The sequence below is a fragment of the Paroedura picta genome, chromosome 1 (assembly GCF_049243985.1).
Source record: "Paroedura picta isolate Pp20150507F chromosome 1, Ppicta_v3.0, whole genome shotgun sequence".
Classification (NCBI taxonomy): Eukaryota; Metazoa; Chordata; class Lepidosauria; order Squamata; family Gekkonidae; genus Paroedura; species Paroedura picta.
In genome coordinates, this window is record NC_135369.1 from 158,552,634 (window position 1) to 158,574,219 (window position 21,586).

Sequence of the window (21,586 nt, forward strand, 5' to 3'; positions counted from 1 at the left end):
CTCTGCATCCTGCCCTTTTTCTTTTTCCACATTAAATACATGGATCAAAAACAGACACCGTGGTCTGGTTCAACTAATTCTGCTCATAGGGGCATATCATATACACATGAAAGGCAAACTGTGACTTCTTGTGGCATTAAAACTGATCTGTGCCACTTTGGCTACACATATGTGCCCGCTGCTCAACAGAAAACAATACAAACTTCATTTTCATTGTTTTATTAATTCGCAAATATTTACATCAGGGAGAGAAGGGTGGATACTCCATTTGTGACACTTAATTGAGAAAAGGAACATTTCCAATGATCAGCCAATACCAAAATAATGAACCCGAAGGAATGTGAGTAGATTTATAACAGTATGTGGTATTTAAGAGCTCTGGGAACCCTGTTAATAACAAGCCTTCCATCATAACTTAACGAGGCAAATAGCCATGGGTCGGCTGAAGACCATTCCACAGCGTAGACGCTGTCTTCATGTTCTTCGTAGGTAGCTATTATGCTGTCCTGAAGTGGCTCTTTAATCCTAGAATTTAAAGAGAGGGGGGGAAAAAGAAAGTGATTGAAGCAGCTCGGATTTATAAGGCTCTGAAAATGTCAAGCTCCTCCTCAATAAGCACTGTGTGCTGGTTCCGTGTGAGGGAATTCAAAAAGGACAGGAATAACTCTATATTCATAACACTTGGGGGGATTTGCAAGGGTATCCTACATCCTCTCCATTCTGTATCCACAGGATCATGGAGGGGTTACCGCACAGATCAACATCCTAAGCAATTTTTTCAAAAGGCATTCTGAAAGACATGCTATGGCTTAAGTGGCTTTGGGATCACTGCAAATGGGTAAAAAGGAGTTCCCAGACTGCACCGAGAAGATGGGTAAGATAACCTCATTCAGAAATCAGACAAACTGGTTTTTATTGGAGCCAGACACAAAGCTGCTTGTTACTTTACTCGAAACTCACTGGATTGCTGTAGTCTGGAGATGAGCTGTAATTTTGCGGGTTCCTCAGATCCTACCTGGCGGCCAGGATCTTCAGGCACATCACAAACTCATCTTTTGCCAGGGTCTCAGACAGAGGACTTTCACAACACCTACTCCTCAGTCCAAAGGAAAGCCCATATTCAACCTGTGATCTCTAAGCTGCACTGGCTCCAGACTGGAGACCAGATCAGGTTCATGATAACCTTTAAAGCCTTGGACTGTCTGGAACCCTTTGCCTTCGGGACTGTCTCTTCCAAGATCTAGCAACCAGAATTTGCTCAGGATCCCTGGCCCTAAAGAGGTGAAAATGGCCTCAGCTAGGGCCGGGGCTGGGGCCTTTTTGGCTCTTCCTAATGAGATCAGGGCCCTGGGGAACCTGAACCTGTTCCATCAGGTTCAGGTTAAATCCCATCAGGCCTATGGTCGAGGTCAGAAATAACACCAAGAAGATATTGGCCTCCCTGTTCAAAAGTTCACCAGTAGGCACCATTCCAAATGTGCTACATATCCCCCAGTAAATGTTATTTGCTTAAGCCACAGATCTTTTTAATGAAACTGATTACATTTTAAGGTTGGAATTAGATTTTAAAACTGATATATATTTAAGTATTGTATTTTAAATTTGTTGTAAGCCACCTTAAGCTCTCTGGGGAATGGCGAGGTAAAAATCTAAAAGTAAATAATAAATAAAACTGATAGTAGTGAATTAATATTAGAGAAGTCACATATGAACCAGACTGTATGTCTTTGAAGATGAGGAAAGGCAGGAGAAAGTGAGGAAAGAAGAATAAAGGCACGGTTTAAGCCAGTAGTTTTTCACCGACCTCCTTAGCTCCCAGGCCACATCACTAGTGCCCCCACCCCAAACACGCACCGATTTCCTAGTGTCAGACCTACTGATAGCGGCCCTATTTTAGTCTGGATAAAATATACATGTTCTTTGTAAGTCATGTGTAAAAGCCACGTCGGCTTCTCACTGGAGAGAAAGACAGATGGGGAAAGAAAGAAAGAGAAGCAAGCAATGGAAAATCCCATGGCCAGGAGCAAGCAGAAGGCTTTTCTAGATGGAAACCTTTGGGGAAGGGTTGCCAGGTCTGGGTTAAGAAATTCCTGGAGATCTGGGGTGAATTCTGGGAAGGAAAGTCTGAGGAAAGGAAGGAGCTCAGTAGGAATATGATCCCATCCAGTTCACCTTCTGAAGCTGCCATCTTCAGGAAGCTAAATAGGATTGACCTTGGTCAGCACTGGGAAACCCCCAAGGAAGTCCAGGGTTACTATTACCCAGAGGGAGGCAATGGCAAGCCACCTTGGAGCATCTCTCACTAGGAAAATCCAGCTGCAGCAGGAAGAGTCAGATTGATGCCTCCCTACAGCTGCAAAATACCTCATTGTCCCCCTACTGCCCTAAAATTCCTCATTGCCCCCCTGGATCCTTCCACACACACCCCAAGAAGGGTATACCACCCACTTTGGGAACCCCTAGTTTAAGCAGACTTTTTATTTTAGAAAGGCTGGCATAGTTTAGGAGGGAGGGAAATAACTCTCATGTACATTCTTATCTAAATGCTACTGTGTATCTACACTTCCATGACACACCTGAACACATGTTGTTGTTAGGTGCGAAGTCATGTCCAACCCATCGCGACCCCATGGACAATGATCCTCCAGGCCTTCCTGTCCTCTACCATTCCCCGGAGTCCATTTAAGCTCACACCGACTGCTTCAGTGACTCCATCCAGCCACCTCATTCTCTGTCGTCCCCTTCTTCTTTTGCCCTCAATCGCTCCCAGCATTAGGCTCTTCTCCAGGGAGTCCTCCCTTCTCGTGAGGTGGCCAAAGTATTTGAGTTTCATCTTCAGGACCTGAACACATAGAGCTGCCTTATACTGAATCAGACCCTTGGTCCATCGAAGTCAGACTGGCAGCAACTCTCAGAGGTCTTTCATATCGCCTACTACTCAATCCTTTTGGCTGGAGATGACAGGGATTGAACCTAGGACCTTCTGTATGCCAGGCAGACCACTGAGCCAAGGTCTGTTCACAAGGCAGTGTTATCATTGCTTTCCATCTATCAAGGATTGTATTGTGGTTTCCCCCACCCCCATACTTTTTATCATTCTTCCAGACCTGCTTTACTACTACCCAGGAACAAAAAGAATTATCACAGCAGTCACAAATAGGCAGTGCGCAAGATGCAGCCTAGATTCTTCAAGAACCAAATAAGTGCCAGGGAATAGTTTAGCAAGCCCACAGGGAAATGCAGTGGAAAGGCTGCAATTCTTACCTTCCGGCATAACCAAAAGGAGAACTTAACACAAGATTATAAAGGGGAGCTTCTGGTCCGGTCACTGCTGCAACCTTCCGCCAGAAACCCCATTTAAAAAACAAAACCCGATGTCACGGAGCATTACGAAGACTCCGAGTGTGCTATTTGAGTGCGCTGCTGCAGGGGATTATGAGGTATGGTGGCACTCTGGTTCTGCTATGATTCCACAATGCTGATGGGAAGTTATAATTAAAACTGTTCCTACGGAATACATCATAACATGGATCCTTCACTGCAGTCTCCCACGTTCCACACAAGGAATGATCTACTCGTCAGTTTTAGCATCCTAGCTTAGCAACAAACCCAGATGCAGTGCGAGTGTAAAGCGCTGTGATCATCGGTATTGTTTTCTGGAGACTGAATATATTTAGCCTTCTATACACGATGTTTTCAGACTTCCTCTTAAACTGACACACCTGCCTTACATGAAAGTTGGCCACGTCCCCAGATAGCAATGTGCCTCCTGCAACATTCACCTACTTATCTGAGGCTCCATTATCCTGAAGGGTTTCAGAAGTCTCCGAATAAACAAGGGAGCAATGCGCGGCACATACCGCTGTCAGGGGACGTGGCCGACTTTCTGTAAACCAGGAGGCTGGGGTTAACAAGGGGTTCAATAAACAGGCATGAACTAACAGCTGGCCTGCATCATTTTCTTCATGCCTGATATTATGTACTTCAGTATACTAATGTTTTGTGTAACAATTAATCTTAAGGCATAGGGGGAAAAGACTGCTAAAGAAAGGCACATGACATTTGCGAAGCAACTACTGTTGTGTAATTCTGCTCTACTTGGCTATATTTAGTCTCTGTAAATTGTTCTGTCTTTGGCTGGATCTCCCCTTGGGGATTAAAGGAAACGGGTAGAATGCAAAAAAGAAAAAGAAAGGAAAGAAAAGGCCTTTATTTCCCCTTCCTTCTTTAAGTGACAGCCACGCAAGCCTGCACTTTAGGAAGATCCACAGGGTTTCTTCCCCACTCTACCCTGATCAAATGTAGCTCAAGCTTTGGATCATTACTATTCATGAACAGAATAATAGCGTAAGAACCTACTCTATATGGATAAAGGTGACAGCATGCAACACACACTGGCAGCAGAGATGAAATGCCAAGAAGCTTTGACCCACTGTTTCAAGATGTCTAGGAAGGCCAGCTGAATTTTATTCGTGCATTAATACAAGGAAAGAATTTTCTTCCAGGCTTCATAGTGTTTCCTTAATGGACACCTTGGTGTACCGAACCCCAGGTGCTACACCTCAGCATATTCACATTCTGAGATTGACCCGAGGGAGCCCTTTTCAGCTTCATTCATGAAGGAGAGAAAAATCACAATGAAGATAATTCAACCAGTATAATGTGGAAGGGACAAGCAATAATCCCAGATTTTATACTTACAAACAGCATGTTCTTGGTCTTGTTTTTATTCAACTCAACCTGCTTTATAAAGTTGGGGAACGTACTTTTAAGTGTTGGTCTAAGTTGTCTACTATCTAGCCTGACTGCTGTACTCACATGTAATAACAAAGTAGAATCATCATCCCTAAACATTATAAAGTTGAAGTTGCATGCAGCCAACTCACTCCCTACCTGATTGGTCCTGAGGATTACTGCCAAGAGAGAGAGACCACTCTGCCAGTGAGGAGCAATCAGTTCAAACTGCACTCTGCCGATTAGGACAAAGCAGTGTAAATTGCACCCTGCCAATGAGGGCCAGTTCAAATTGTATGCAGACAACTCAATCCCTACCTGATTGGCCCTCCCTCACAGTGTGCTGCCAATAGGGAAATACCACTCTGACAATGAGGGCCAATCAGTTCAAATTGCACTCTGCCAATTAGGGCCAAGCAGTGATAACGGCACTCTGTCAATGAGAGCCAATCAGTTCAAATTGCATGCAGACAACTCAATTCCTACCTGACTGGAACTCCCTAGGAGTGTGCAGCTAATAGGGAGAGAACACTCTGCCAATGAGGGGCAATCACTTCAAATTACACTCTGTCAATGAGGGCCAATAAGTTCAAATCTGTCGATGAGGGCCAATTTGTTTAAATGACATGCAGACAATGCACTCCTTACATAATTGGCCCTTCCTGGGGGTGTGCCAGCAATATGGAGACAGCATTGTTCCAATGAGAGCCAATCATGGGGCTTATCTGTCTTCTTCCTGCTGTTGGCCTCTGAAAGGCCCTACTGCTAAGTTGCTCCATTCTCAGCCTCTTCCCACCCTTCATCTCCCCCAGGCAAGGGAGGGAAGCCCACTGCTTCCCTTGCCTCCTGTGTTGGTCTCAGGTTTCAGTTCTCTGCTGGAAGAAAGCACAGATGAGCTGCAAGGCAGGCAGAGATATTCAGTTATTCAAAAGCAGAATGCCAAGGGACAGACAGAATACAATGAATGTCTTAACTCAGTCCAGTGAATCAAAGGTTTCTTCAGGCAGTCCAATGGCAACAGCAATAGGAGGAGGTCATAGGTTGTGTCCACAACCCAGGCCTCCCAGCCTCAAGTTAATATGTCAGGGACTTGAATGGGAGACCACCAAGGAAGATTCTGCAGAGGAACCACCCTAAACTTCTCACTTGCCTAGAAGACCCCTTGTTGGGGTCACCATAAGTTGATTGCAAGCTTGATGGTACTTACATACATAAATGGGTTGTTATAAGACTAAAATGGGAAGAGGAGCCATGTATGCTCCCTCTCCTTAGGATAAGGGTGAGAAAAGGTCTTAATAAAAATAAACAAAGAGAAGATCTTATTTGGAAACCCAGTACATAATATTTACTGTATTCCCCATATCTACTTGTCTGTGGATGTTCAAAAATATATTAAAAAGTAGAAGATGTAAGCTTTTTATTTGTAGAGAACTGGTACTATATTAGCTACCTTCCAATCTCCAGTTTAGCTGCAAGTTGCACTATTTTGTCATTCCTTCCTGTGACAAACCATGGTTGATCAACCATATTATTTTAACAGCAGCAGACAGATTGATGATTCCTAAGATTACTGAGAACCAGGCTGGTGCAGAGATTAGAGACCTGGACTAGGATCTGGTAGGCCTAGGGAGGCCTTTAAGCTTTTGCCAGACATTTGGATTACAAGTTAGGGCAATCAGGAAGGTGCCTGGAAACAATAATTGCCCTATGCTTATTTGATGCATTTAAAGCAGCAGGACAGGTGTCTGGATTAAATCAGCATGGAGCACCTTAAATCAACTTGTTGCTGCTTATTTGAATTTATAGCCCCCCCGAGACCTTTGACTGAGATTTGGAAGTATCAGAAGAACAGGATTGTTAGTGTGATAGAAACCACAGAGAACTTTCCTATGTGTCAGAACATCAGGAAGTGCAAGATCAGGACAATTTGACATTTATGTGTGGCATTTTGGATAATAAAACTTGGCAGTTTGGCACTTCTAAGCTATCAAGCAGGTGCCTGGATTGGGAGCCAGAAATTGCCCAGCACCTATCTGATATCCTTGAAATCAATGGACAGGTGACTGGAGGAGCAGTGATAAGAGTAGTCGGGACTTACCCCGGCTGCCTTTGCCGCTGCGGGGAAGCCCGCAGCACGAGGACGTTGGGCGGCCGGGACTGAATGTCCCCGAGGCCCCGGAGCGTGCCTCATGAGCGGTGCGAGTGCCGCACGTTCAAGGGAGGCGGTTAGCCTCCTCCCCGTCCCTGCCTTATTTGGGAGGCGGGGGTGGCGGTTGCGCTGCTTTCCTCTCGGCAAACTGAGGGCAAACTGCTATTTTGAGTTGACTGACTGTTTAGATATTTTACCTATGAAACTTTAGCAAGGCTTCTGTGGGATAAATGAATGAATTTGATGCCCCTCCCTGTTAAATATTTCTAGGCTTGACGTTATATAAGGTTTTTAACATATTTAGCAACATTAAAAAAAAAGAAAATAGTTTGACTGAGAAGGTTTTGAATATATATTGTCTATAATATCTATAAAGGTATTAATGTACAATATCAAAGCATTGTGTTTAAGAAAATCTCCAAAAAATCACAGGAGTATAACAGAGTTGCTTGAACGCCTAAGAAATCACAAACAGGAAATACCACCCAAATTGAGAAATGAACCTGAGGGAGAAGGAGGAGATGATATTGCTGCAGTCCTACGTGGGATCAGTAAGTTAAACAAGGAACTCCACAGCACAAAAGATTATTTGACTAAGGAAATAAGAAAAGGAGGTGGCAGACTGCAAAACAGAATTGTCGGCTGATATTGCGGATTTGAAGAAAAGTGCAGTGGAGAATGCAAAACAGATTGATGAGATACAAGCTCAACTTAAAGAATCAATACAAAAAGTCAAAGAAGTACAGGAAAGGCAAGAGTTTACTGACAAAAGGCTTGACATCACTAAGACAGACTGGAACTGTTAGATGTTAAAAGAAGGGACCACAACCCTCGATTCCATGGGGTGCCTGAATATTTTGGGAAGAAGGATTTGGAGCAAGAGTTTAAGAAATCAATCAAGACATATCTACAAGGGGATGAGGAGATTGGAATTGAGAAAATCTTCAAAGTCAACTCTAAGGTGGCAGCCAGGATGAAACAACCAAGAGATAGCTTAATAAGATTTGACAATAAGAAAGTTAGACATTCCATCTTACGTAAAAATAAAGAGGCGCCCCTTCAGCTCCAAGGACAAGAAGCAAAGTTTTCCAAGACCTGCCTGTTATGCAAAAGAGGAGATTTCCATTTTTATGCCAAATACTGATTCAAAAAGAAATCAAATACTACTGGAAAATTCTATTTGCATTGGAGGTAGTGCTTCCTTTGGGTCAAAGTACAATCCAAGACAATAGAAGGTGTAAAGATATTAGCCAATCAATTATCAAAAGGTAAACCTTTGGATGAAAAGGAAAAAAGACAAGGCAAGGAACCTGGAACTTCCAAAAAACTATAAATAAAATCAAGAAGTTGAAACTGAGCTCTGTAAATATTAGTGGCTAACTCCCCCACTAAAGGATCAAGTGTATTTATTCAACTAAGAAAATCAGGAGCAGATATTATCTGTCTACAAGAAACACATATTAAAAAAGCCATGAATATCTTTTACAAGAGAAAAGTTGGGGAAATTTATTCGGAATCAGCAATTTCAAAGCAGAGAGTGGCTACTTACATCAATCCAAACCTGGCAGCTCAAATTTTGTACAGTGATCCACAAGGGAGATAGTTACTTTTGCAAATAAACATGGCAAACAGTAAAGAATGGACTTTGATAAAATCTACGCTCCAAATAAGATTTTTTTCAGATTTACTCAGAGCAAGTGGATGGGGATGCAGTGATTATAGGAGATTTTAATGCCGTTCTGGATCTTCTGTTGGATAAGTGTAAAAAGAAAGTGGGAACAAGACTGCCAAAAATCTCATTGGAATATTTGACTCAACTGTCTTTCATTGATTTGTAGAGAGAAACAAGACCAAACGTCAATATACTTATTTTTCAGCCCAACATCAGTCATATTCACAGACAGATCAATACTGGACTACAAAAGGCACTCCTCCTTGGACTAACTCAATAGTGATCTTACCAAATACATTTGCAGATCATTCACCTTTGGAATTAATTCTCTTCCAACAAATACTGGGCTGCAGAAGATGGAGGGTGGCAGGAAGTCAGGGGCACCGTCGGGAAGCAAACGGAGCAGGGGGCTCAGATGGTGGTGACGGCCCTCAGCAAAAGACTACCCCCCCCCCCCCGGGCCTCAGTAAAATTGTCAAGCGTTGACCGGTCCCCAGAGATTAAAAGCTTGGGGACCACTGGTATAAGATGTTTTATAAATGGTATTTGACATCTAAAGTTATAAGTAAGATGTCAAAACAAACTGATGGTAAATGTTGGAAATGTCAAGAAATGCTATTGGATCTTTCTTTCACATGTGGTGGAATTGTAAACAGATTAAGAAATTTTGGATAACTTGCAAACAGTGTTCAAATGTAAATGTGTGTTGAGTCCAAAAAATTATGTTGTTAGACATTATACCCGCAGGTACACCAAAACAGGGTGCTGAATTCTTCTTTCATGCAACAACAGCAACAAGATTCATCACTGCCTCCAGCTGGAAGCATCAGCAGGCTCCTCATATGGACTTGTGAAGTACAAAACTCAGAGAACTGGGGTAATGGCTAAATTAACAGACCTTGTCAATCACAAACCACTGTAAGAATTTCAAAAGCACTGGGACGAATATTTGAAATACTTGTAAGCTTTATTTCTGTAACTTTCCTGATTACTGCTAAAAAAAATTTAAAAAGAAAAAAAAAAGAACAAGAAACAAAGATCTCATTAAGAAGTTTCATGAAGGTTCTGGGATGCATTGTAAGCCCTCCTCCTCCCTATTTAAAAGTCCAGTGCACAGGCCTGTCTGAAATATTTCATAGGCCTCTTTACAGGCCTCCTGTGAAAATTGTGACTGACACTTTTAGAAGTGAGGGAAAGGTAAAAGCAGATTACAAAAAACTCTGAAGGAACTGAATATGTTTGTGGCCTACTTCAACAGTTGTTGTAGATATCACCTTGTTTGTCTATACCTAGTAATTCCATTTCCTGCATTCCTGATAGTGCACCTTGCTTTAGGAAGGCTTGTTTGCTCACATGATTTTTTAATTCTGTCCTTTTACATTATTCACTAGTTGTCTTATGCTATCTCTTTGTATTCTTTTGTATGTTGTAATCCACTTCATATCTCAGTGAGAAAGACAGACCTTTAAGTAAGTATAGAAAGAGTCCCTTGATTTTTTAAAATAAAGTAAAAGAGCAAGAAGAGGAGACACATAGAGGAAGTCACACTGCAGCTAAAAGAATGACACAGGATGAACAAAAAGTAGTTGGCAATTCAGCACTTTTCACATGATGGCTCCTTCCTGTAGTCCGCCCTTTTCGTTCATCAGCCCCATAGACTGAACAAGCAGTTTTTCAATCCTCCCACAGACCAAGATAAATGTCTTGGGGAACAGCAGAAGACGTGTCAGTGGTCAACCAGTGCTCTTTAAATGGATTTTCTGGTGCGCAAAATGGTTCTCAGTTTTTACTTGGTTCTTGCCTTGCTGGCTGAATTTTGATTTGTTATAGACACAAAGAACACCTGAGTGCCACTGCTTCCCCCCTCCCTCCACCACCACCACACACACACACACACACACACACACACACACACACACACACTATTTCACATGCAGGCAATATGTAAGGCTTTCATATGCATGTTCAGCAGTAGTCACTATTAGGGTACAGGATGTGTCTTCATTCATAAACATGTGGACTACATCACATGCTATATTCTATGAGCTAAGCAGGGTCAAACTCAATATTTGTCTTGCATTGAAAAAATAGTCAAACTGGAAGCAGTATAGCAAATGCCCTGGAGGACAAGCTAATAAATTCAAAATCACATTGGTCAGTTGGATGATTACTCAAAAGGGCAACAATGAGACATGGAACACAAAAAGATATAAAGTGTCACCGTATTTCAGACAATATCCAAAAGTTTAAGAGGAGAAAATGGCTCTTGGGAAAAACTGACGGCTTATCGAAGGTAATCTAGTGAACATATTGAGAATATAATGCTGAAGCACAAAAAGACAATGCCCTTTTTATGTGAATTTCTGTGTCAGTGCCCTTTTTATTTGAATTTCTGTGACAGAAACATTGTTTCCAAGACTGCGAGAACCAATAATGCTGCTCTATTCAGGATTGTGTTCAGTTCAGAGCAAGATGTGAGTTCAAGAAGATTGCTGACCATTTTGAAAATATTCTGAGGAAAGCTGTGAGAATAAACTATCTACCGAAACACAAATCACAAGTGGGACGACTAAAGGAACAGGACAGGTCAAATATAGCTAAAACAGAAGAGAACAAGGAACCTTTCTAAGGCAATATGTTTGTAATAATATATACAATGAGTAAACACAATTTCTTTTACATCTTTTATATACCAGAAGGAACAACCATAACGGCTTCTAGATCAAGTCCGTTTTCATTGGCTTCATCAGTGGTTGAAACCTCCAATCCTCCAAAAATAGTTTGTAGTATCAAAGGTGGCAAAATCCTATCGCCTTTCCTTATATTACTATTGTTAATATTTTAGTATCAATCGGCCATAGGCTCTCTAAGGCAGGGGTAGTCAACTGTGGTCCTCCAGATGTCCATGGACTACAATTCACATGAGCCCCTGCCAGGGTTGCATGCACTGCCTTAGAAAGGTTCCCTGTTCTCTTCTGTTGATTGTTCATTGTGAACCTTTCTTTTTTGTACAAATATAGCTAAAAGGCAAAGCAAGCAGGTAGGTTAGTAGATTTCACCTTCAAGAAAGAAGGTGAGGACAACTGTTCACCACATTTATCAGCGGGCAAGAGACCAAATAGTGCTTGTAAGTGATAGGTTTCAGGACCAACAGAGGTGGAGGAGGATGTGTGTCTCTTTCCAACTCTATAAAAGCTGTTAGAGATACAAATATGAAGTATCCCTGAAGGAGCAACATAAATAATACAAACACAATTAGCATGTAATATTCCTTTCAAGTATTGAAATATTTCATTTTAGTGCATTACCATTTGAAAAAATGGTGTCCCAAAGACCATGCAGAGAGCTTCCTCTCATGCAACACTGGGGCTATTGGGAGCCTTTTTCTATTCTCCCCTCCCCCCCCATCTGAAAACCAGCTCCTGCTGAAAGTCAGAGGCCCACCAGAGCAGCACCCATTGCCGTGCAAGGAGAGCAATTAAACTAGTGCAGAAGTACTGGGTGCATGATAGGCATTTCAGTGCCAAAATCTGAAGAGGCCATTGGGATTTTAATGACACAGAAGTCTGTTATTTTGTGAAGCCAACACCACTTGCCTAGGATACAGAATGAAGGAAAGCCAAAAACACCACCCTTTCAGTGCCCTAAGGAGCCCCATCAAAAGAAGTAAGCTCTTGTTGGCTTGGCTTTGGATCCCAAAGTCAGTGCTACCATGCAGCTTCTGTGGGTGAAATAATGAACAGTCGTGGAAGTTCTGAGAAGTGCTAGTTCCACAGAAAAGTAACACATCCCAGTAAGTTAAGTTACTTACCTATAAGGAATATACACAAAAATCCTAAAAAAGTCAGTAGAAGTCAACTCATTAATTGCCATAAAAATTCAACATAAGGACAAGTTGATTACAAACAAACCAGCTTCTTACTTGTCTTCCTGCTGGTGATCTTCCTGGTCACTAAGTTCTTCATCATCTACCAGATGACCAAAAGGTTCAGAAGAAATAGACACCATGTTGGAAAGAATGACTCTGCTGTCACTGCTGGCTGTAAGTACTAACTGGTCATGGGAATGGTTGTAGCGGATGTTCCAAACCCTAAACAAAGTTTTTTGAAGAAATCAGTCACTAGAACCCCTGAGTCACTGCTGATAACGTACAAATAAGCATCTTACAAAGGCTTCAAAATGTTAGGCCAGTCTGCCAGTGTAAACTGCCTGGGCACACATGCCTAAGGGCTGGAGACGATGCACTATAAAAGCATGTACAAATTGCACAGGATGAAAAGGACAGGAGGGTTGTGAGCAAACAAAATATGAGGAAGTCCTACTCCACTGACTCTCCATTGGTGGAAGGGATTTCTGTCAGTGGAGTAGGACTTCCTCATCACCCTCTTCTCACTGCAGCCCAACAACGATCAACCTAGCTAAGGAAGGATAGACTGACACCCAAAACCCAAAAACCACCACTAGTCAAAATCAAACCTGAGTCATGGATAAAAACTTGCCCTCCTCTTTTGCTTATTGTGCCAGACAGGGCCTTAAGCTTTCGAAAATATTTTGTATAGTTAATTCTTTAGAACCGAAATCAAAGAGCTGCAGGGAAAAGAAGGCCAAAAGTAAAGGAAATCCTACAATGGAAACATTCCCAAGCCTTATTTTGGGGGCAGGGGCATGTCATACCAACAGTTTGAACATAAAATATTTCTACAAAAAGAAAAAAAAAGCATACATTTAAGCTCGTTTAACTGAATCGAAAATTTCTTAGCATCCTTACAGTGAACCATAGCATGAAGGGAGGATTAAAACTATTAGCTACATCTGCAAATTTATCTGTCAAGTTAATATCAAACGTATCCAGATTTTCTGTTGTCCCAATAGGCTTTAACAATCTGCTTCCTACATAAAGAGTTTTCTATGAAGCCTCTACTTTAAGACCTTTGCTAAAGTAGCTTCAAGGTTCAGAATTATTTAGCCAGAAGAGATGCTGCCATGCTAAAGCATATAAAAATCTGAACAACACTTTGTTCCTTCCCTATACAGGCATCGTTCTGCATCACTCTTTACAAAACAGATTCGTTAATCTGTGATGTAAAACACACTCAAGCTACTTTACCATATGGATAATACCCATGGCTCTTCCCATTTTGGAGGGGAGAAAAACATCTACGGTTCTAACCTGCCCTTGTCTGAATGGTTTTCATAGCTGGACTGCTAGCAGACTCAATTAGACAAACCAGAGGTCTTCAAACCAATCAGATGAACCAGAAGTCTTTCTCAAGAGAGTCACACAGCCCCACCTTCTAAGTCAGATGCCCACCATAGTTTCACGGTTATAATTTGCAAGGAGTTGCTGCTGGTGCACATCCATTGAAAGTGAGGGTGCCTCTTTGCAGCACAAAGGGGAGGTCACTCAGTGTAACATGTTCTTTGCAAAGGAAGGGCTCTTCTGTCTTGCTACTTCCTGTCACATGCTTGCAAATAAGTGGGTGCCATATTGCTGCCACCAGAGAGGGTTAGAAACATGAAGTTCCAGACCTGGGAAGGAATAAGCCCCTTTCACCAAAATATGTTCACTTTACCAGTGGGAATGCTCTTCAAGTGTCTTCACTGGCTCACTGACATTTCTGGTGTCCCAAAATTTCACTTTGCAGTCATCTCCACAACTGGCCAGATAGTACTGTTTGTTGGGATTAAAATCGAGGTCCCGTACCAACTGTCCATGAGCACTTTCTATGCAATATATTTGGCTGTAGGCAGAATAGGGGGGGAGGGGCGAGGTATAAAAGTAAACACACAACAAAAACTAACAATACTGCTAACAGAAAAACAGAGTCCTGTTTGCATTGCAAATATGTTTGCTTCAGTTCAGGGCCAAGTTGAGTCACTGCCTTAGCTTTGCTTCTAGCAGATGCTTTTCTAGCTGGATCCTTAAAATTACTTCAGTGCTACAATGGGAACCCTGTCTTTAAGCAGTTAGGTTATTGTTGGTTAAATAGATTGGATTTGGGGCAGTAAAAAGTATGAGCACTTCTGATATAATTATGTATTTATGTATTGATTCATTGACTGATTGCATTTATATACCGCCCTCCCCCAAGGCTCAGGGCAGTTTACATGTAACTGAAGAAATTATACAGGAAACCGAGCCTTATACTGAGCCTTCGGGGTGGGCGGTATATAAATCTAAGTCTAAATAAATAAATAACAATTACATATAATTAATTATAACATTGATATTATTAACTAATAATAACAAGTAACTGTATAACATTAAACAATTAAACAATAATACTACAGGTCCAGGAGTCTTGGTGGATTTCGGGGGGGGAGGGGGGCAGGGGCCCTGCTGGTGTTGTTGATTGATTGTGCTTTTAGTGATGACCCCGCCAATCCAACCTCTGATAGATACTGTGCAAGCCACCACCATCAAGCCACCACCATCACCGTGTTCATTTCCATTACGGAAAAACACCTGCTCCACCACACGTGCAGGTGAGAAACATCTGCCTCTTATTGCCACCAAACGGCTAGGCCAGGGATAGTCAAACTGTGCCCCTCCAGATGTCCATGGACTACAATTCCCAGAAGCCCCTGCCAGCATTCGCTGGCAGGGGCTTCTGGGAATTGTAGTCCATGGACATCTGGAGGGGCACAGTTTGACTACCCCTGGGCTAGGCCAATGCCATGTAAGAGAACATGCAGGCAAGGAGCTCAGGAACTGGTATTCCTCATGACACAGTCTAGTTCATTTCGGGCACAGTTTTGCTACCATGGAGACCAGGCAGGTCAGGTTTTGGCTACCGAAGTCTCAAACGGGCATGGATTCAAGGTGAACATATTCTTTAATACGAACTGTCACATCCCTACTAAGTGAAAGCTCCAGGCTACAACATGCGCATAACTACAGAGCTTGTAGTCAATCTCAGCTGCTTCCGATCCTGGACTGGTACATAACTTTCTCTCCAGAGAGATGCGGAGATTACAAGGCAAGCACAGGTGGATGTAGCAGGAAGCCACTTCCAGCCCTGCCATCTCCAGCATCTGCAGGTAAAATGATCAGGTGATATGAAAGAAAAGCTGCTGCCAATCTAAGCAGACAGGACTGATTTTAGATAGAGCAAGGATCTGCTTAAATGTCAAGCATCATCACGTGTTCCTGGTGCACGATACCTTGAGTCACAAGCACATAAAATGGCTAAGTGCACCTGATGCTGCTTTATGAATGGGCGTGAAAATGGACATGAAAAGAACATAATCTAGAAAAGTGCAATCAGATTGGAATAGTAATTCCAGGACCCACATGTGAATAAGCCGCAGCAGCAGCAGCAAGCTTCTGATGTTCAACAAATTATGCTAAAGACATGATGATCTTCATGCATGAGAATGAGAGACCCCCAAAATATTTTTGCCTTGATTTCCCATAGGAAGAATGCCAGATTGGATTATAGGGCAACTATATGATGACAACTTCCTCTGTCATTGACAAGTACTGCATTTCTAGATATTTACTGCTGTAAATATTAAATCTAGTAGTATTACTAGTATTAAACCTAATTAAAGGTAAAGGTATCCCCTGTGCAAGCACCGAGTCATGTCTGACCCTTGGCGTTTTCATGGCAGACTCAATACGGGGTGGTTTGCCAGTGCCTTCCCCAGTCATTACCGTTTACCCCCCAGCAAGCTGGGTACTCATTTTACCGACCTCGGAAGGATGGAAGGCTGAGTCAACCTTGAGCTGGCTGCTGGGATTGAACTTCCAGCCTCATGGACAGACAGCTTCAGACAGCATTTCTGCTGCCTTACCACTCTGCGCCACGAGAGGCTCTGTAAACCGAATTATCTTAATGTAAATAGTGGCCATAGGTACAACTATAGTACTTACACGGCTACCCTTGAACAGAGAGAATAATTCTGAACCAAGACACAGATTACACAATTAGAAAAACCAAAAATCTGTGATCATATTTAGGAAGGTTACGTATATTTGTTTAATTAGCATCAGTTCCTATTATTTTTTACAGCAAGAAATGAAATGAAAGTGATCTCTTTTCTCCAATAAATGGGATCAAATACAACTGCAGGTAAATGAAAGGAGACAGAATAATGCCTGTGCAGTGTATCTGTCTTCTCTTCCTGGTCAGAGATATGAGTGGGGGATGGGGCATAAAGGCAGTCCACAGGCACTTGTGTTGAAGCCAAGTCCAAGCTTGCATGCTGGCAACAGAACTGTAGTAGCTGAGATATTCACCACCTTGTTTCCCACCAACCTCCTGCTTCTGGTGACCCTCTCTCTGAAAAAGCATCTTAAGTCCTTACACTACAAGATCGTCTCCCCTCCCTTTCCCCCTCATCTGTGCTAGGGAAAGGGGACAGTAATTCCACAGCAATTGTGCCCCCTGTAGTTTTCCCTGCTCTGTGATGGATGGGACTGAGGGATTAGCTCAGGCTTTCTTAAGAGAGCCAGCTTGGTATATTGGTTAGGAGTGTGGACTTCTAATCTTGCAAGCCTGGTTTCATTCCCCATACCCCAACATGCAGCCAGCTGGGTGCACTTGGGTTCGCCACAGCAGTGATAGAGCTGTTCTGACCGAGCAGTAATATCAGGGCTCTCTCAGCCTCACCTACGTCACCTGCAGTACGTCACAGGGTGTCTGCTGTGGAGTGAGGAAAAGGGAAGTGATTGTAAGCCACTTTGAGACCCTTTGGGGGGAGAGAAAAGTGGCATATAAGAATCAACACTTCTTTCTCAACCAGGGTTTCATGAAACCCTGAGGTTTCTTGATGGTCCTAGAAGGCTTTCTGAATGGTTGGAAGTTAAACAATTTTTAAATATCTTTTTAAAAATGTGTTAAGCATTTATTGGGTGACATGACCATTGGGTGGTCATGACGATCTGCCCCCCCATTCCTTCCAAAATAGCCAATGATGGGCTTGGAGGGAGTGGAAAGGGAAGAGGCCCCAGGTGGCTGTACACACAGCTATGCTTCCCAACCATATTCTGCACAACTGTGCTACTTCTGGGGTTCTTGAAGCCTGAGGAATTTTCAAGGGTTTCTGAAAGTTGAGAAAGACTTGTTTTGCATCTGATGAAAGTGACAGACATGTAGCCCAATGTGATCTTCTTTGCTAATAAAAATTCCTAGTTATTTAACCATCAGTAAACAGCCACAAAATGTTAAAATTGTGTGGATGTACTGCACTAATGCCAGCCCAAGGCGTCTTATGCCAGGGGAAGGTAGCAGGGCAGATCCATGGGCCATCTGAGGTCTCGTTATACAGAACAGGGTAACAACGTTTTTGGCATCAAGATCTTCTGTTCTGCAGCCCTGCATTTTGTTCGGCAGTTATGATATTAAAGTGTCTGATTCTGAGAACGGTGATACTAGTGTAAGCTCCATCCACGGGTCTTAACATTTCAAATATTAAGATTTTTAAAGACATGTAACTGAATAATATTGACACAGCTACAACTACAGGTCTTGTGCCCCTTCTAATAAGCATGGCAGCCGCCCTTCTATTCTTCCAGTCTTAGAGGCCTAGAAGAGAGAAGAGGAGCCAGCCCTGCAGACAAGCTGCAAAGGCATTGGAAGTGCTCCGAAACCACCTGAGCCATATGCAGAAGTTTAGGATGAAACAAATGGATTGTGGGGGGGTTAGTTTTTTCCATTTTTGTTTTCCAGGCAGCTTCAAAAAGCAAGGGGACTCTGAGTTTTGCAAACATCCTCAGGCAAGCTAAAAACAATTATTTCCCTTTTCCATCCATTCTTGGGACTCTGACAGAGTGCCAATTGGGGCAGCCCCAGGAGGCCAGCTCTGGCAGCTGCAAGGGAAGGTGGGGAGTGAGCTTCCTACCAATATCTTATCAAGTTTTAGGCTGCCATAAATCCCTGCACACCTCTCCAGGTATAGCTAGGGCTCTAACAGTATGCTGGCCGGAATGCTCTCCCAGTCCCAGGACTGCTCTACTCGTTTTTAGTCATCCTTGTGGCTTTGACACCTTGAACCCTGGGGCTATTCCAGCACGCACACACTCCTCCTGAATTAAGGGGATAAAGGTGGCTGGAATCAGCAGCTCTGACAAGATAATCGACATATACCTCTGCTGTCTGAGTGTGGCAACTTCCCATCACTATCATTGGTGCCAGGCGTTCAAAATGGTGTTCTATGACTGAATTTCTAGCTTACAGGTTATTTGAAGCCTCTGATTTTCCTTTTTTTATATTTTATCTGCAAAACCAGAGGTTACCTTAAGTTTGTAAACAGGTGGTCCTTCTCTCTACAGAGCCCCCATCCACAGATTTAATTATTTGCAGATGGGGCCACATTGAGAATTAGATATATGGACAAGTGGAGGGTTCTGTAAGACTCGTAGGGGGGAACCCATTCTCCCCCAAACCTAGCATGGCTCCAAAGTCTCGCCACCCACATTTGAGCCCAGCTGGAGTGTCTCCCAGAGTCTGCTGGCACCAGGCCTGGAGCAGCTCCCAGAGTCTGCAGCTGTCAGCTCTGCAGAGGTAAGGTAAGTGGATTGTCTGCACATGCACTTTTATTGGGGAGAGTATTAAATATATATAAACATAAGAAGGAAGAGACTCATCTTCCTTAATTTGGGATGCTCCATAGTCACCCCACAGCTTTCAGTCCCCAGTTTTCGGCTTCACATCCATTACAACTCCCAATTAGAAGTAGGTCTGGTCATTGCTGTTCTTCTGTTTACCCAGGATCAGCTGGGGGGGGGGGGAGGCATAACTCCCTAGCCGATCATCTCCTCTGTGCAGAATGACTGAGTGTGGGGAAGGGAATAACTGAAATCTACTTCAATGTCAACTTTGTTTTCTGTGTGAGCTCCCGACACCTAAAGCTGCAGAGAGAGTTACCTGTTTTAAAATTTATTAAAATGGTCGAGGGAGCAAGGAGCAACAATGGACAAATTGCTTCTGTTTACGGGAAAGAAGAAATCAATTTTAACAGAATAAAATACTAGTGTGGTGAGGGGCGGGGGGGGGAGGAAGCAGATTACTTTATTGTGTTTATACATAAGCCACAATTCCCTTGGTAGACACGCAGTGTGATCTACTGTCTACTGAAACCACTCCTCCCAGATTTTAAAAAGCTACTCTGCCTAATGCTTGAGATGGCGGGAAGAATCCTTCTTCCCCAAACTCATGCAAAGGCATGGGTCTTTACTTGTGATTTATTACTGCAGATTTAGCAAACAGGACTAAAGTTAGGCTTTGACATAATTTTGGCAGAGTGAGTGTCACGGAACTGAAAGACTCTACTTTTAATATATATATATATATCTTTAACATTTCATAATTGAACAAATCAGATTTGGGGGTATGAAATGAACTTAAATGGAAACAACAGAAACAATTTGCGACACACATGAGCATGCCGCAGCCATAAAACTAAATTTAAAGTCCTCTCCCCCTTTAAGGCAGCAGCGGTTATTACAAGACATCCGTCTTCTGAGGCTAGTGATAAATTACTATGTGCTAAGGGGATAAGCTGTATCTTAAAAAAGCTTGCACAGACCTCTGTCGTCATGGCAACAGATGTGCACAACATCACTTCTCTGCTTATCAAAATCACAACTGGAGCAGGAAAGAAGTCCTGTGTTTCTTACACTGGAGCATCAGGTTGGTTGGCATTCAGACTGTTGATATGTTGGCGCCCCAATACTAAATAAGTGCCAAGGAACCAGCTGTTAATAATGTGGACACTTCTGGTACGTCATCTTAAAAGATACAGTCAAAACCAAACACAGACGGAAAACCCATGCCCCAAAATGCAAAACTGATATTTTGGGAAAGCGACATCAGATTTTAAGCCAGTACAGAATCATTCCACACTGGACTGCACTGCACAGATGAACAATGCAGTCTAGAAAGATTTACACAGATTCTCCAACCCTTCTGAAATTAATGGGAGTGCTGCAGAACTACAGGATTGCAAATATGTTAGGAGGGGAAAACTAGGAAAAAGTCACTGTCAGGCCTTTTTATAGTCTACCAAATCAATGACAGGCACATACCCCAGAGTAGCTCGCAAAATAATGGCTAGAAGGATTGACACTATACTTGTTACCTCATGGTTCGAATGTCCCACCCTCGGATAGCGGTGTCATTGGCTGTTGCCACCTGAGTGCAATTATGGTGGGGACTCCATCGCCCTGAGGTAAATTTTAACTGTCCTTTTCCTTCCAGTGCAGCTGAATTTGACAGCTGTACATTAAAAAGAGAGAGAGAGCGGGAAAGAGGTAATGAATGGGGGGAAAGGGCATGCAATGTTCTCACAGCTATACAGAATACATTACTTAACAGAAAACCCCAAGCAGAACAGTGGGGAACTGAACATGATTCCTTTGTCAGGCCTCTGTTTTATAAAACGTATATATATGTTCTTGTCCACAGGTTTTACATTGTTCGGTTGAGCACAGAAAGTTTCCTTAAGTATGTAAGTGGTGGTGGAAAGCTATGACAAGCTGTACCTAACTTCAGCTGTCTCTGAAGGGGTTTCAAGGCAAGAGATTAACAGGGGTTGTTTGCCATTGCTTGCCTCTGCACAGCAATCATGGCTTTCCTTGGTAGTCTCCTATTCAAGTCCCTACCAAGGGTGACCCTGCTTAACGTCTGAGATCTTTCAAGTTCAGGCTGCCCTATGCCATCCAGGTCAGGGCAGAATGTTTAATAATAAATATATTATTTCTATACTAGTAATCAAGCCCGCTGTATGACCAATACAGCGGGTGCTAGATACTTACAGTATTGCAGGTGCTCCGTGGCGGCGGCCTGACGGCAGGGGCTCCCTCGGGTGGCAGGGCCTCCCTCGGGCGGCGGTCTGATGGCAGCGGCTCTCTCGGTTGGCGTCCTGACACGGCGAGAGGCGCTTCGTGCCTGCCGATTGGTCCCTCCGATTGTCTGTCCGGAGGAAGGGTCCAATCCGGACCCTCCCTCATCCCGCCCCAGAACCCCTTACCGCTTTATTTAGTCCGCGGCACCGCGGCGGTGTTGACATTGTTCCATCCTAAAACA

At 43.1% G+C, this 21,586-nt stretch overlaps 1 protein-coding gene across 2 annotated transcripts in view; it reads right to left on the reverse strand.

Moving 5' to 3' along the window:
• Positions 1-203: 203 nt before the first annotated feature.
• EIPR1 (EARP complex and GARP complex interacting protein 1) overlaps positions 204-21,586 on the reverse strand; it is an 82,052-nt gene continuing 60,669 nt past the window's right edge. The window contains exons 6-10 of one of the 2 annotated variants that reach the window (XM_077310108.1): positions 20,640-20,776; positions 14,129-14,296; positions 12,478-12,645; positions 12,367-12,390; positions 204-525 (exon numbers count right to left, since the gene is read on the reverse strand). In XM_077310108.1, the coding sequence (XP_077166223.1) occupies positions 351-525; positions 12,367-12,390; positions 12,478-12,645; positions 14,129-14,296; positions 20,640-20,776 (672 nt within the window). In that variant the 3' untranslated portion in view covers positions 204-350. The remainder of the gene's footprint in view (positions 526-12,366; positions 12,391-12,477; positions 12,646-14,128; positions 14,297-20,639; positions 20,777-21,586) is intronic. The other variant, XM_077310119.1, reaches the window with a different exon arrangement.